The 16,796-nt window shown below is 38.2% G+C and overlaps 1 protein-coding gene across 3 annotated transcripts in view; it reads left to right on the top strand.

Moving 5' to 3' along the window:
• The window catches only part of ABCB4 (ATP binding cassette subfamily B member 4), a 72,449-nt gene that overhangs the window by 9,740 nt on the left and 45,913 nt on the right, over window positions 1-16,796 (top strand). For all 3 annotated transcript variants that reach the window (XM_081147612.1, XM_081147611.1, XM_081147613.1), the window contains exons 5-12: window positions 3,565-3,622; window positions 4,830-5,021; window positions 6,090-6,261; window positions 8,538-8,662; window positions 11,182-11,353; window positions 13,433-13,546; window positions 14,624-14,734; window positions 16,157-16,282. In XM_081147612.1, the coding sequence (XP_081003738.1) occupies window positions 3,565-3,622; window positions 4,830-5,021; window positions 6,090-6,261; window positions 8,538-8,662; window positions 11,182-11,353; window positions 13,433-13,546; window positions 14,624-14,734; window positions 16,157-16,282 (1,070 nt within the window). The remainder of the gene's footprint in view (window positions 1-3,564; window positions 3,623-4,829; window positions 5,022-6,089; window positions 6,262-8,537; window positions 8,663-11,181; window positions 11,354-13,432; window positions 13,547-14,623; window positions 14,735-16,156; window positions 16,283-16,796) is intronic.

The raw sequence follows: 16,796 nt of genomic DNA, 5'->3' as shown, positions 1-16,796 counted from the left end.
CAGACAGGTGCCAAGTGCTGTGCCCAGGGCCAAATTCAAGGTCTCTCTGGGGAATGTCACAAGCAAGTCACTTACACACTTGTGATTGCTGGAGTGCTAAACTCACCAGAGTTGGCAACTTATTTTCAGTAGCCTCCAAATGATATGACCCTTGGTCTTCTAGAGCCACGTTTGTCATTAGGCCTATTGGCTGTCTTAGAGGACTTGGAAGGGGATGTCCTCCAATGTTATTAATTTCCAATGTCCACTCTTTTGTAGTTTGTAAAAGTAAGATTCTCATTCTTCTTTGGAGAAAATGAAATATTTAAATTTTATACTCATTCTAAATCCAGAGAGATCATTGGTGTGTTAGTACTGCAGGAAACTTCTTAATGTGTTTAGAGTCATAGAGTTTAGCAGCAATCATGGAAGCTGAGAGAAGATACAGTCCATAGCTGTACTTAGCTGAGCTCTCTAGCTCATCTCATAGAGATCATGTTTATTTAGAGTCCATTCTTTAGAATTGTTGGATTCTTGGACAGCCAAATGAGAAGGGAATGTTAGAAGAAAAAATGGTTTAAGTTACAAGAGGGTCTGACAATGATTTATTGTGCACAGAACCTGTCCTTGTCAACTGAATGAAGCCACTCCGTGACAAGGTCATTCCCTCACAATGACTCAGTTGTGCAGAAACTATGCATAAAACATTCTGCATCCAAAACCTTAAGGACAGAGTCATAAGAAACAGTTTTTCTGCAGAGTATCAAGAACTTCATGTATTTTATGCCAAGTCTATGTGACAGTAATAATTTAGGCTATTCTGTGGGGAAATCTATATACCCTGCATGTCCTTGCATTGCCTTGGGATTGAGAGGAAAATGCATTTTTGAGCCCTTGTCACCTTAATTAGCTGCTCACGCTGCCTAAGCTACCTGGACAAATAGCGCCTCTTTGTTTTGTGCTGAATATTTCCATGTGACAAAAGAAATTTTAGGCAGAATTGAGGAAGACAGACATTGATTTACTGTGAGACTCAAAAGTGACAGTCAGGACTCCCTATGTAATGTCTCCTTAAGTAATCCTTAAAGTATACAGTCATTATTTAGGCCCTTCGCTCGCCAGCTGTATGACCGTGGGAAAGTTACCTAACCTCTAGAATTCTTACTGTTCCCCTCTTTTAAGGTAATCATAGATTTACAGAGAGAATTAAATGAGATGTTTTATGTAAACTGTTAAATGAGATGATTTATGTGAAGTGTCTGGAACGTAGTAAACAATCAGTAAATCTTGGGGAAAACTAGCCATGAGAACTTGGAAATGAAACGACAACTCTAAAATTCTGTTTGTTCATCTGTCAGATGGATGAATTCTCTGGGAGCTCTCCCAGATGAACACGCAGCTTCAAGAACTCCCCGTTTCCTTGTTATGGGAGGCATTCAGGAAGAGGGAGTGAGAGTTTTCTCTCATGGTGCATTCGAATCAAGCGGGGGTATTTTTAGACATATGATCTCTAGACTCAGTCAAAGGTTCTGATGTATGGTGTTGGGTGGAACCTGGGCATCTGTGTTTTTTCAAGCTCCCCCTGTGATTCTAACAGGCAGATAGCACTAAGAACTCCCAAACCAGAGAATATTGGGAGATTATTTATGAGACTGAAGTATAATAGGTAGCATCTGAGAAGACCAGTTTACGCCCTTTCTAGATCTAGAATCCCATGAGAATTTTAGATCTAGAATACCAGATCTTGAACCCCATGTTTCCATATCTAGAGCCCCATATTCCAGATCTAGAATTCCAGGTCTAGAGTCTCATGAACACAGGCGACACACATTTGTCCCACCTTTGTCCCCAGGCAGCTGAAACTCTTGGTTTCCTGGGGGTTCTGGAGCTCCTTGGGTTACTCACCCAGAACTCGATTGCCATTCTTGGCCTGGGACTCTGAGAAAGGAGCAAATTTGGCATGTGCGTAAATTCTTCTTTCCTAAGAGGGAGAATCAATCCGAATTATAATATCCTCTTTGAGAGAATTTAAAAGTTTGAGGGAGGTGTTGGAGGAGAGTAAAACTCATTTAAGGTTTCTGAGTTCAAGGGAAACACTAGCCCTGTGCACATATAGCTGGAGGTTTCCCAAGGTTTGAACGATGAATTTCTACAAATAGCACATCTTTAGGATAGCTCATCTGCCTCTAATTCCAAACACAGTTCCAATTTGGCATATCAAAAGTGAACATGTAAGAACTCAGAAGGAAATGAGCACACACAGAGCTGAACTGATAAGAATGGACGTAAAATAGGCTATGATTCCTCAAGTATCTGATAGCTAAATCTGAGAGCTGGTGAAGAGCTAGATTCATAAGCACTTTACTGTGAGCATCAGTAGAAATTACAAACCGGAGGGAAAATTATGCCTGGTAATCGATCCTTTTAGTAGTTCAAGTTTTAAATAAATGTCAACCTTATCTCCCTTTGGAAGAAGATAAAGAGGACACACGGCACCCAGAAAACATGACCTCTGGGTTATTTGCATGTGATAAAGGACCAAAGATTAACTAGTCTCTCTCCTAGCATCACAGTAAATGGGAAATGCCTACCCTGCTATGTTTTCTCACAAATACTGTGGGGATACCTCACCCTATTATTTTATGAATGCAGTAGATATGGGCTGTTTCCTTTTTATTTTTTCACTTTCTGTTTTTTAAAAAAGTGAGAATAGGTGATTACCACATGAAGAATCATTATATTACAGCGTTAGGAGCTGTATAGCATAGTGTTAGGACTCTCAGTCATTTGCTAGCTGTGTGACTTTGGGTAAGTTACTTTATCTCTCTGTGCCTCAATTTCCTCATCTCTAAAATGGGGGTTTCTGAAACAGTCCTACCTCATAGGCTTGTGAAAATTAAATGAATACATGTGAAGTGTTCTCAATAAATGCTAGCTATAATGAAAACCAGGAAAGGCACACTGACATTTTTATCAAATTAGCTCAAATTAATAGATAATATATTTCCTTCCAATTAATACTGCTTTAAAAATGCCAGAGTACAGTTTTGCTAGTAAACAAGACATGGAACACAGTGATCCACCAACCTCCCTCTGAGCAACTCAATTATCTTCTTCATCTTTAATTTTCCTTCCTTTACAATGGGTGTAATTCAGCCTTTCTATTACTTAGGTCGTAAGGAAGCATGTCAGGGAAAACATACATATATTAAAATATAATGTACAGAAGCAAGTATCTGTCAAGTGTTTTGAGCCACTAAGAAAAAGAGTGCCCCTTAAATCCTGCATTTGCTGTCTGGACCATTTCTTCTTTCCTCCTCTGCCTTCTGTAGCCCCTCTCTACTGCCTTCGGAAGCTGCTTTGCTTAAGGCCCAGGCTGATAGGATGGGGGAAGGACCTTATTGTCCCCCATCTGGACCCTCAATGTTTGCACCTGAACCCTTGGGCTCTTTACTTGAGTAAAGTGAAAAGAATGCACTCGAAAGTGGAAAGAAAAGAGAGAAGATTTTTTAAAACTTGCAATATCTATTAATAGTTCAACCTTTCAAAAATGTCTTATTTTTGTTTTGTTTTGTTTTTGTTTAGTGAATTTTTCATTGTCAATGTTAAATCCAGGCAGAATTCTGGAAGAAGAAATGACTAGGTAATTGGCTAATATATATACTCTACCTTTTGTTATATTCTTTAACATATTGTTATAATTTATACCACCCCCACCCTGCCATTTGAAGTAGGTAGCATACATCAGGGCCCTTTACTAATAAATACTTCAGCGTGGTTCTTAAGAGTAGGATATTTTCTTCATAACCACAGTACAGTTATCAACTTAAGTAAATTGAATATTGATACACTACTCTGATCTAACTTACCACCTGTATTCCAATTTTGTCAACTGATCCAATAATGTCATTTATGGCATTTCCTCCCTACTTTAGCCTTCTTAATGGAAATCTCAAAAGCCTATAACATAATGTTTGTGTGTTTACATAGAAATTAATGTTGCTGATATAAATGAGAACTACCTGTACGCTATTACAGGCCTGAACGGCTTCTGTCTGGAAGCTTGTAAAAGTATATCAAAAGTATACTTGAAAGTATTGAAATGGAATTTATTACTTTTAAAGATACTAACTTTCATCTAATTTAGTTAAGCTCTCACTCCAAATTAGTTTGAATTCATAACATTTTAGCATACTATTAATTTTTTTTTTCAAATTCTGACAAATAGGAAGAGGGTTTTTTTGGTTCTTTGTGTAAACAATGTGAGAAAACTTAACTAAGAAACATTTAACATATTCAATTTGTTTATTCTTACATTTGCAATATGATGAATAATAGTAAACTTTTTCAGTGTAAGATATGCAAGTCTAGAATATTAATTATGAAAGAAGATTCAAATTGTATGTACAAATTGTCAGTATCAGTTTAAAATATGATTCGTTAACACCACTATTTTTTGCAGTTAGCCACAAAAATTTATCTGTTTTCTTTGGCTGATAATTCAAGTAACAGGGTGTGAGGGGATGTGAGGGGGTGTGGAGGGGAAGAGATTCACCAAAGAATTTATATGCATATATGCATAACCCATGGACGCAGACAATAGTGTGGGGAAGGCCTGGGGGGGTGCAGGTGGAGGGGGTCAATGGGGGAAAAAGGGGGACATGTGTAATACTTTCAACAATAAAGATAAATTTTTAAAAAAAGAGAAAAAATTTTAATGTATATTTGTTATAATGTTCTACACAATCTTTATGATCGGTTCAATAAGCTTATTTATTCCCACTTCTAAAGATTATCCCTGAAAGAGATGAATAAAGAACAATATGTAAAAGAAACTCTCTATTTTCCAGATATGCATACTATTACTCAGGACTAGGTGCTGGGGTGCTCATTGCTGCCTATATACAAGTTTCATTTTGGACTTTGGCAGCCGGCCGACAGATTAGGAAAATTAGGAAAGAGTTTTTCCATGCTGTTCTCCGACAAGAAATAGGCTGGTTTGACGTCAACGACACCACGGAACTCAACACACGGCTAACAGAGTAAGTGTATTGTTAGTATTACACTTGCTTAAAGAAATTAACCACTAACTGAAAATTTGTCATGGGAAGATTTTAAATGAAACAAGTTACTAGATTAAGCATTTGATATGTATCAAGAATAGATGATCTGACAGCGATTTCTAGCACTTGCAGCCTATGCCACAGCGTGTTTTCCTTCTCTGTTAGGTTTCCTCCTCAGTGAGATAGCAGGTTTATTTGAGAACTGAGCTCACGTCTTACCTACTTGTTTATCTCTCATGGGTCTTACCACAAGGCCTGGCAGATGTTAAGATGGTTGAATGAATGAATCCATGAGTGAATGAATTCACAAAGAGACTTGCCTTAGTAATTGCTGACTCTTCATTTATTCATCAGATTGAGGGCTTATGATGTGCCAAGCACTGGTCTAGATGTTTGTGACATACCAGTGACCAAAACAGAGATCTCTGTCGTCTTGTTGAGTACATTCCAACAGGGGGAGATAGATGATAAACTTTTTCTTACCTGAGGTCCTGGCAAGAGTGTAGTGAGCAAATGAGGTCAAAAAAGGGGCAAGGTCAAGGCATTTAGGACCTGGTTGGCCTCCATAAGGACTTCACTGTTCCCCCGGAGTGAGATTGGCAGTGATGACGCATTTTTTGATCTGAGGAGTGGCCTGGTTCAGACTTGCATTTTCAAAGGATCACTCAGGCTGCTGCATTGAGAATAAAGTGGAGTGAAAGCAGGGCCAACGGTAGAGGAAGGAGCGCTTCCCTGTTGTGGTTGTCATGCCCTGCGTAGCTTCTGCTCACAGACAAATGGACTCAACTTCAAAATGTTAATGCTTCGCTAATAGGATTAATGAATTTAATAGCATGAACTTTAATGATATTAACTTCTTAGAAGCATGAACTAATCCTGAATTTCTTCCTTTGTACTGTATTTAGGTGGGGGAAATACCATTCAAGAGGCAAAGACTCTGAGAGAGGCTTGCCGTGTGTGAACAAGTCTGTGTCTCGTTAGATGTCTGCTTCACCTTTCTAACTGAAGACCTCCTGCCTGTAACCACTTAGGTGTGATCTTTTTTAGTGACATCTCCAAAATCAGTGAAGGAATTGGTGACAAGGTTGGAATGTTCTTTCAAGCAGTAGCCACGTTTTTTGCAGGATTCATAGTGGGGTTCATGAGAGGATGGAAGCTCACCCTTGTGATAATGGCCATCAGCCCTATCCTGGGACTCTCTGCAGCTGTTTGGGCAAAGGTGCGTGAAACTGGGGCATCTTCATGTGCTAACCACATACACAGAGCTGTTCTGAAGATGCAGGGTCCTAGTACCTGTAATTGTGCAGATGGGTGTTAAGTGCCAGTTGAAACCACACTTAGAAGCATGTTGTTAATATGGTTAATGAGGAAATTTACTTTAAATGTGATGAAAATGTCACAGTTGCCCTGGCCAGGTGACTCAGTCCATTGGACGGTCATCTCTTACACCGAAAGGTTGTGGGTTTGATTGCTGGTCAGAGCACATACCTAGGTTGAGGTTTTGATCCTCAGTTGGGGCATGTTTGGAGGCTAACGATTAATGTCTCTCTCTCTCTTTCTTTCTCTCTCTCTCTCAAAACCAATAAAAGCAATATCCCTGGGTGAAGATTAAAATTTAAAAAGGCACAGTTATTACCTCAATTATAGATTTTTTTACACTGCTATTTCTTTGGGTAAATCTTCTGATGTAATAGTTTAAATTATATATAGGGTGTCCCCCAAAAATGTATACACACCTTGAAGGATTATAAAGTGCAGTTCATTTTCAAAATTTAAAAGAATCTACAGAAATGACTCATTTTTTTTATCAACACCTATTTTCAAACCGATGACCGTTCTGGTCCAAGCACTACTGATAACCTGAAGCAATGAGATCTCTAACACCAAGAATCGTTTCATTCGGTATTTGTGCTCCCTCAATTTGTGCTCACTGGTCAACTGTTACCAGTTTTGAAAGGTAAATTTTATCTTTTATATATACACCCATTAAAAAGTCTAGTGGATAAATTTTCTTTGTTCAAAGCTTAGTCTAGCTTCATCCATTATTCCAAATCAGTTAAGCCTGAAAAAGAGTGAAAATTAAGTGAGTTATCAGCTGTTAAAGTGTGCATACATGTATATGCACTTTGAATAATTATAATGGCAGTGTTTGTACGTCAACTGCATTTTCAAACTTCCATTGGCATTTTAGGGTGAATTTCCTTTGTTCAAAGCTTAGTCTGACTGAAAAGAAAGAAACATCAATTGAGCTATCAGCTGTCAAAGTGTGTATCCATGTTTTTGGGACACCCTGTATACAGTTATGTCCTTATTTAAGGAAACACAATTTTTAAAATACAGCACTCTTCCAAGCTATTGTGTGAATACACATTTTTTTAAAGTTTGGATTTATTTTATTTATTTTAAATTGTTACTTTGACAGTTGAGTGGCACTCTGCCAGTTTTGCCTCACAGGAAAATTCACATAACCTGCTCTACTTCAGCCAACACTGTAGAGTTGAGAAATTTTACTGGCAATTTTTGCTCACTCCAGGGTTGATGCTTAAGTTTATAAATTGCTTGTATCTTGTTTTGACCTTCCTTTACCTTTCTCCCACAGCATCTTATTATTTAGTAGAAGGCCCACAGCAGATCTGGAAGTATTCTTTCATAGTAATTAAAAATCATGACACAATAAAAGAAAGGGCCCTAGCCAGTTTGCCTCAGTGGTTAGGGCATCAGCCTGTGGACTGTAGGGTCCTGGGTTCGATTTGTGACCAAAGGCATGTACCTTGGTTGCATGCTTGATCCCTGGCCCTGGGGCATGGGTGGGAGGCAACCAATCGATTGATGTTTCTCTCTCTCTCTTTCCCTTTTACTATCTTTGAAAAGCAATGGAAAAAATATCCTCCAATGAGAATAAATTTTTAAAAAAGCCCTGTCTGGTCAAGAGCACTTACCTTGGTTGCAGGCTCGATCCCTGGCCCTGGGGCCCCTGCGGGAGGCAACCAATGAATGTGTCTATCACATCGATGTCTCCCTCTCTCTCTCTCTTTCTCTCTCTCCCTCTTCCCTTCCCCTCCACTCTCTGAAAAATCAATGGAAAACATATCTTCAGGTGAGGATAAATAAACAAACAAACAAATAAATAAAAGGATGGGCAATCCTTTCAAAGCAGTAAGGTTTTATTTTTGTTTATTTTGCAATCAACAGAGAAAAAGAGTAGATGTGGAACTTAAACTGTTCCCCAAAACGGCATTTAGGGAATTATGTGCGGATTCCCTTTTCCTGGCTGCTCTTGGGGAGCGTGTCCCGAAGGTGGATCCGAGGTAGCCTGTGCAGAGTGGAGGCAGCCGCCGGAGCTGGCACGCCGAGTGTCGTTTGCTGCATGACTTCCATGTTTAGCACAGGAAAGGGCTGTACTAAGGGGGAGAAAAAGTAACTTTAAGGGTTGACCAGACTGCCTTTTAACTTTCCTCCCCATGCAGAAGTCACGAATGTTTCTCTTCTGTACAGATACTCTCGGCATTTACTGACAAAGAGCTAGCTGCATATGCGAAAGCAGGCGCTGTGGCAGAAGAGGCTCTGGGCGCCATCCGGACCGTGATAGCTTTTGGGGGCCAGAACAAAGAGCTGGAAAGGTCAGGAAGTTTCTTTGTCCACTGGTTAAAAGAACCCACTTTTACATTTTGTTGCTCATTCTTCTGTGATGTGTGTTCACTGCTTTCCTTTTCCTAATATTAAAACTCCCTCACAAAATATAAGCACCCTTCACTGATGGCTAGAGTTTAACATCAGACTCTAAAACAGGGTTCTTACCCTGTTAGGTCCCAGTCGGACGAAGCCCATGGACTCCCTCCTTAGAATAATGATTTCAAAGGCATAAAATAAAATACATAGAATAACAGAGGAAACCAATTATACCAAAGTCCAATGATCAGAATATTTTTAAATTGTGATATTGTGTCTCTTTTGTTAACATATTAAATAATAAGAGCTAACTGTGGTCTTCTAGCTACTGTAGTTCCAAAGTAGGGATGTGAGTAAAAGATATTTAAAGATATTTGTAGCAATTGTGATATGATGTGAAAATGATCTGGGATTTCTATTGGCAACAGAGTCACAGTTACTGCTAATACTACCGTGGTTTGTTGCCTGCATTGATCATGAAAGGAAATGCTAAATTTCAGTTAGAGATTAATGAAAATAAATATGTAATTCTTCCCCCTTTCAAGCTCCTTGACCTTGGATCCCAGGTCAAGTATTCCTGCTCTAAAGGAACTTGATGTATAAAACATCTAAATGTCAGAACAAAGCCCACTGATGAAGGGTACTCCCTCCACTTTATTTAAATGTCCCCAACCAGTTTTCTCTAAATAATAATATCCCCTAATATAGCCAAATTATAATTCTGTGTAAAGTATTTTCTTTTGTCATTCTGTGGGACTCATGATACCCACAATTCTGAGACAGAAGTTTTTGGAAATTCTCCAGCATTAAAAGCCAAGTTTCCCTAATTTCCTCCATCTCATTTTCAGTTTTTCTATTCCTTAAGCCCTCTTCCAAAGCACCACGTTTTTGGTTCTCTAACTTCTTCCTTTTTCTCTCTTACTGCTGCTTCCTGTACACAATAGCCCACACAGACCACACTAACCCTCAGTTGGACCTCAGGATGTGAGTGTAATCAATGCTGCTCCATTAGCTGCAGTAAGCAAGCCGCCTAAGCTAAGGTAACTACAGCATGTCCACCAGTGTCACCATGTCACAATGTGTCACATTGGGGCCAATGTAAATCTTCTGCACAGGCCTCAAGGCCCAGCCCATGACTAATCCCGGTGCTGGACCTGGCCTGCTGCTGTCTCCCCAGGGACCCAGCTCTGCTATGTGAGTGCAGCTCCCAGCACTGCGGAAAGTACACTGAAGAGCTGGGGGCTCCAAATAATTAAAAAGACAAACACTTTTTGGTGGCAGCATACATTCTTTACAAACTAATAAATTCTCAACATCTCATAGGGTTAAACTAAAAAAATATGATGTTTGTCTTTTGTTAGAAACAGAAATGCCCTATTTTACATGCTATTTTGTCCAAAGTCTCATTGTATATCCATTGTTTTTTTCTTCTCCTAAATTTAAGGAGCCAAAATTAAAATTTATATGCTCTCTGTGTCTAGCGTAGAAAGGTAGATTTAATTTAAATTGATGTAAAAAAAAAATTGCAATTTATCAGAACCATTCTAGACATTTGTACTTTTCTGTCAATGCTAGAAGCCAGTAATATGAATTTTAATTACTATTCAAAAAGATGATAATAATAGAATGAGCAATATTCAGAAAGCGATTAAACTCAAGAGCAATAGTAGTAATAGTGGGAATAGGAATTGTCAGGTTTTGCCAGCTGTGTGCCAGCACCGTGTACTATTTTCTATATGTATTGGTCAGCCTCACAATCATCTTGCGAGGTAGGCATTATTAATTTCATTTTACAGATGATGAAACTAAAATCTAGAAAAATTGAGGAAGAACCCAAATCCCACAAGTACTGACCACTTTATAACCTGTACCTTGTCTTGACAGTTGAAGGTCAATTGATCAAAAAAACAAACTAACAAGAAACAAAGCAACAACAACCAAAAAGCAAAGGCCTAAATATAAGAACATGTAAAATTCCTCTCCCTCACCCAGTGGGGCAATAGAGGAAGGATTTTCTTTTCTCTAGAGAAGAGAAATTAAGCTGTGTTAAGAATCTATTTTAAGAGTCCTGAATAATATTTACATTTTGGTGTCATTCTTGGTTGGCTTGGTTTCTCTCCTTCCACCTTAACCTTGACTTGTGATGCTGGCCATGAAGGTGATGATAAAGCTCTCCCATATCCCGGGGTGAGAGATTGATTCTGGGACAGCTACGGGAACATTGGTTGGACTGGTGAAGACCAAGGGTGACAGGTCCAGGCCAGTAAAGAGAAGGCTCAGATAGGTTCCAGCCCTCTCTGTCCCTATCTGGCTGGTCCTGAGTTGATTCAGTTTCCAGGAAGCTGGGTCTCCCCAGGGATTTCTTACTCTGATGGTTTTGATTCTTAAACCTCCAACTATTCAGGAGGTGAATACCGCTCAGATTATGGATTGTTTACTTATTATAATGTTTCCCCCTCATTTCTGGTAGGTATCAGAAACATCTAGAAAATGCCAAAAAGATTGGAATTAAAAAAGCCATCTCAGCAAACATTTCCATGGGCATTGCCTTCCTGCTAATATATGCATCGTATGCCCTGGCCTTCTGGTATGGATCCACTCTGGTCATAGCAAAAGAATATACTTTGGGAAATGCAATGACAGTAAGTGGTTTTCCCGATATTGATGAAGACTCTAAAAATATTGTTTCTCCATCTACCTTCTCTTTACTTTCATATTCTTCCATTGTGAAGGATGAGCCATGATTATAGGCTTTTATCTTTTGGTGAATCTCTGGTCTGTCCTGTGGGCAGAGTTGACCTTCTAGAATACACAAGGTATAATTATGAATGGGGGCAAGAAAATAGCATGTAGTAAGACCAATTGAGAAACATATACAACGTGTAAAAGGAAATAAAAATTGAATAAATTTATGAATGAACAGATATAGATTGGAGCCACCCTCATTCTGCCCTTGATTTTCACTATATAAGAAAGTGAACATTATTAATATAAAACAGCAGTTATCTGGAATATGAGATGAAAAGTTATTTTAGTTTCTTTTTTTCAAAATGAAAAATAGCTTTATTTTAGGATTATAAAAATAGTATATACTAGTTAATGAAAGGATTAGAATATAGAATTTTAAAAATTAAGAATTTCTTAGAATTACTTGTAATCTAAAAACCCATGTGCATTTAAAGATAGCTTTTGGTATATATCTTCCAGATCATTTTCTATATATACACATTTTTTTTTTCTTTCAAAACTGGTATTGTGTTATGGATATCATTCTGTAACCATTTTTTAAACCAGAAATAATTTTGTGACCATCTTTCCATGTCAGTGACAATCAGAACAACATGTAACCATCCAAGTAGTGATCTTTGAAGACCTGAACTTCCCTATCTTTCTAAACAAAAAAATGCTGAACACAATTTGTCCCTTTGTGGATGACTTAGGGCCATTTTGAAAATTCATCACTTCAAAATGTTTTCTAGAGTGGTATCTTCAGGCTCCACTGAGGCTGTTTGGCTGGATGAACTTTCATAATTGCTATGCCTTTTTGAAACTTTTTTCTCATTTTGATCTCCTCTCTGATTGTTAGCTTAGAAGCTCTCCACTTTGCTTCAGTTCCTTGCTTGCTAAATTTTATGAAGAAGGGAGACTGAATCTTGACTTTCCAATTCACCTTCTGTGATGAGTGTGTCTCTCCGGCCTTGTCTTCTGGTTTGTAGTTCGGGGACAGTGACAGCTCCCAGTGGGGCTGGAGAGTGGTATCTGCCCATGGTACAGGGAGCCCTGTGTAAGGGGCTCTATTGGATTAACTTTATAACACCTATTTTGGTAGAAACACCTTTGCTTTCTTACTGGTCCTTCTCTGGACTGCAGACTATGGAGAGACAGTGAGGGATATTTGAGTTGAGGTTGTATGAAGTGTGATTGTTCTTGTCTCCCAAGAAAAGCAGAAATATGTGTAGAAATTTCACCATGCCCAGAGAGAAAGAGTAAGTTCTATTCATTTGTGTTTTCCTCAGTTGAGCTATGCTAATAACTTGGATTCCTAAAGCTATATTCTTGGCTTTTCTATATCAATTTATTTAGTAAAAAATATATAAAGGAAAATGTGTTAAGTTTTGTGTGGTATAGTATAGAATGATTATGCAAAGGAATTATTAATCCATGCACACAGGTGTGATTTAGTATTTCATAATGTGTGAACTAATTCTTATATTGAAAATCATATTAAAATATGTATGTAAAATGGTACTTTTAAAGGAAAATTCCATGGGGTCCAAATCTACCAGGTTTCATCTTGAAAATTCTGTATATATATTATACAGACTAACTAACTAACTAGTTACATATAGTTAGTTAGAGAATATATTTAGTTAGTTAGAGAAAATCAGAATAATAATACTGATGGAAAATGCTTCCCTTTGGTGGTATTTGCTTCAGAGTCAAAGAAATAGGTTTGAAAAATTTTTTGGATTTTTGTATAAGTTCAGGAGAAGAGCAATAAATCGTTTGATGAGCTAGACAAATATTTTTGCAGTTGAAGAAACCCATTTGTGCAATGAAATGCTGTAGTAACCTTGTACATTTTTCTCTTTTGCTAAAACAATGATATAGGATAAACCTAAACTCAACCCTTTGTGTAGTGTGTGTTTCACACAAATCATATTTGAGATAATGGACCCCAGAATGGGGCTTATAACTGTTTCTCATGTTCTTTCACTCAGGTCTTCTTTTCAATTCTGATTGGAGCTTTCAGCGTTGGACAGGCTGCTCCATGTATCGATGCTTTTGCCAATGCCAGAGGAGCAGCATATGTGATCTTTGATATTATAGATAATGTGAGTCATTTATTATTTTGATGCTGAAAAGTTCCTTGAAGAGCGGGTCATTAAATGTGGCTTTAGGGAAAATGTCATGTGAAAATTAATTATGTAAAATTAACAAGCTCTTCTTCGTAATGAGTGAAACAAAATGCTTCTCATTAATATTTCTAAAAGTTTATCTTTAAATAAAATAATAACCCTGATTTTATTTTGGAAAAGTATAACTGCCCCTGTGTTATTATTAGAGATTAGAGCAAAGATGTTTGTCTCCCTGGCTTTTTCTCCTATGCTCTTAAATTTTGTTGCCAGACTGAGAATATTATGATTTCAATACAGGATGAATGGGTGGAAAAATTATTGGTGGGACCAAAATTCACAGTATGTTTTGCTGGGTTGCCCCCTTCACACACACAAAAATGACCACTGCATGTTTGATATAATTTTGAATCAATTATGTTGAATAAGTTGTACTGATTGCAGTAGAATAAAGAAAATAGTTTTGACATATTAAAATGTGTCACTGTTTATACACAAGTAAAATGCAAAGAAGGTGACTGAAATTTGATCATTTAATCCAAGCAATTCCTCCTGTTTCATTGATCTAAGTCATGAGAAAATTGCTCAGCTTCCAAATAGATTGAAAGCTTACATTGTCCCTAAATAGCTTGGCTTTAACCAATTATTCAGTCAGTCTTCTCAGCCCCATCCATTACACCACTTATTATTTAGGAGTAAGCTGATTTTCACTAAATGAAATACCTGGCTATCTCAATTATAGTATGTTTTTGTTAATGCAGTTGTATAAACAGGCAAATCTGACCATTTAGAAAATTTATAAGGGTGTGCCAAATTCTGAAAGTGAAATATTGTACAAAATAAAATGAGTATATCCCTATGTTCTCTTAAGGAAATGTCTGTTTTTTGAGAATGAATATTTCCTTTAGCACACACACTCTCTCCCTTGGGTTCTGTCTCGGGTGAGGGAGACTGTGCTATTCCAGGTCTTATTTTTAGAATTTGCTGAATTATATTCCTTAAAAGTGCAATTGTTTATTGTATGATAGAACAGTCATTGAATTTTGTTTTATTTAGAATCCTAAAATTGACAGTTTTTCAGAGAGAGGACACAAACCAGACAACATCAAAGGGGATTTGGAGTTCAATGATGTTCATTTTTCTTATCCAGCTCGCGCTAATGTCAAGGTACTGTACATAGTATCTATAGGAATTCCTAACAGACCGATTGTTTAATCATCTTAAAGAACCTAAAGCCTCTAAGATTTTGATATTTATGTGCTTATTCTTTTGGGAGTTATATTCCTTTATTTGATAGTTTTTTTAATGAAGAAGTTGCAAGTTTTATTATTAAACTGTTTCTTATTTTCCTGCAAGGCTGTTGTATCACTGTATAAAAATAGCACCAGTGAGCATGGTATATTGCAAAATTAAGATAGTGTCGCTCATCATCTGACACTGTAACAACTAACCAAAACTTCTCCACTGCCAGTTATTTCCAATGGACGGATCATTAAGTATTTTGCCCCAAATCCAGACACAGATGCAAACAAGTTACAATACAAGGTGGGACAAAAGTAAGTTTACAGTTGTGAGTATGACAAACACAGAGTTTATTCTTGTATTATTATTTACTAATTATTGTATTAGTTGCCACACGAACAACTGGAAATCTACTTTTGCCCTACCCTATGTTATATAAGGCTTAAGATAACAGTGTTATCTTTGAATTATAATTTTTATGGCTAGATTTTTACCACAGATAATTTCAGGAGTTCTGAATATTGTAACGGTAACCTAGCCTAAAAATCATAGGGTGTTGGGAAAAAGTGAGTTCTGTGTTTATCTGCAATTATTAGAAAGTTAAGGGGTATTTTCTTCCAGTAGCATTGTTGTAAGTAGTTTCTTTTTCCATTGGTATCTCTAAAAGTTGCTATTTTAAATCTTCTGTCTACCACTAATTTAAGCCAACTATATTAGATTCCGGGGGGGTTCCATTTCCACTCTTCAGTAGGTTTGAGGCATCTCTCATCTGCTTCTTCACTCATAGTTCATCTAGTTCTGCAGGGTTACTCAATGTCATCTTGGTCAGCCAACCATCTTCATGACAAAATTTGCTGACAAGTCCTGGATCTTCTGCAAGAGCTTCATTAATTTCAGTTACTTCTCCTGATAGAGGAGAAGAGAGATCACTAGTGGCTTTCACACTTTCCAAAGCACCACATTCATCTTGTTTCTCAATTTTGTCCCAATTTCAGGCAGACTACTGTAAACAACATCTCCCAAAGCTTCCTGTGCAAAACTGCTGATTCCCACTGTTCCGACACCATTCTCTGTAGTCATCCACTTGTGTATCCATTCATGCTGTTCACTGAGAGCAGACTGGGGCAGGTGCATAGCCTCCTGATGGCACCCACCCTCAGGCCCCAGGGCCACAGTCTGAAGGCTCTGTGCTGCTCAGAGCAGGGCGCCTGGCAGGTGGCAGCCCAGCTCCTCAGGCCTGGAGGGAGTGAGACCTATTTGATAGTTTTTCAGATTTAAAATTGAATCAAATTACTCCTCTATTAGGATTTTGTTGTGAAGTGTGCTCTTTTTCTCTCTTTCCTCAAGATCTTGAAGGGCCTCAACCTGCAGGTTCAGAGTGGGCAGACTGTGGCCCTGGTTGGGAACAGCGGTTGTGGGAAGAGCACGACCGTCCAGCTGATGCAGAGGCTCTACGACCCCGATGAGGGCATGGTGAGTGGGAAGAGCCTAGTTCTCCAAAGTGGGAAGCTGGGTACCAATTAGCCCTTTGAAGTTATTTTCAGTAACAAATTTGCATGTGAATGCAATTTTGCTAAAAGGGAATTGCAGTGTATCTGGAAAATGCATTCAAACTTTTGGGCTGGTTTAACAAAAGTATTCAAGATGATAAAAGCCAAGGAAGCTAGACAACATTCTTTTCAGTTCCAACTATGCTCTTCATAACCCACTAAATCACTAGAAACAGTCATCCAAACCACTGAGGTAATTATTTTCAATGAATTATTGGATTTGGTCAAAAATATTTCATATCATGCCTGGCTGGTGTGACTCAGTGGTTGAGTGTGGACCCATGAACCAGGAGGTCACAGTTCCATTCCCCGTCAGGGCGCATGCCTGGGTTTTGGGCTCGATCCCCCAGGAGGGGGCGTACAGGAGGTAACTGATCAATGATTTTCTCTCATCATTGATGTTTCTATGTCTCTTTCTCTCCCTCTTCCTTCCTCTC

This window comes from Miniopterus schreibersii (assembly GCF_964146895.1).
Source record: "Miniopterus schreibersii genome assembly, chromosome: 9".
In the NCBI taxonomy this organism is placed as follows: Eukaryota; Metazoa; Chordata; class Mammalia; order Chiroptera; family Miniopteridae; genus Miniopterus; species Miniopterus schreibersii.
This window is presented reverse-complemented; position numbering and strand designations above follow the sequence as displayed.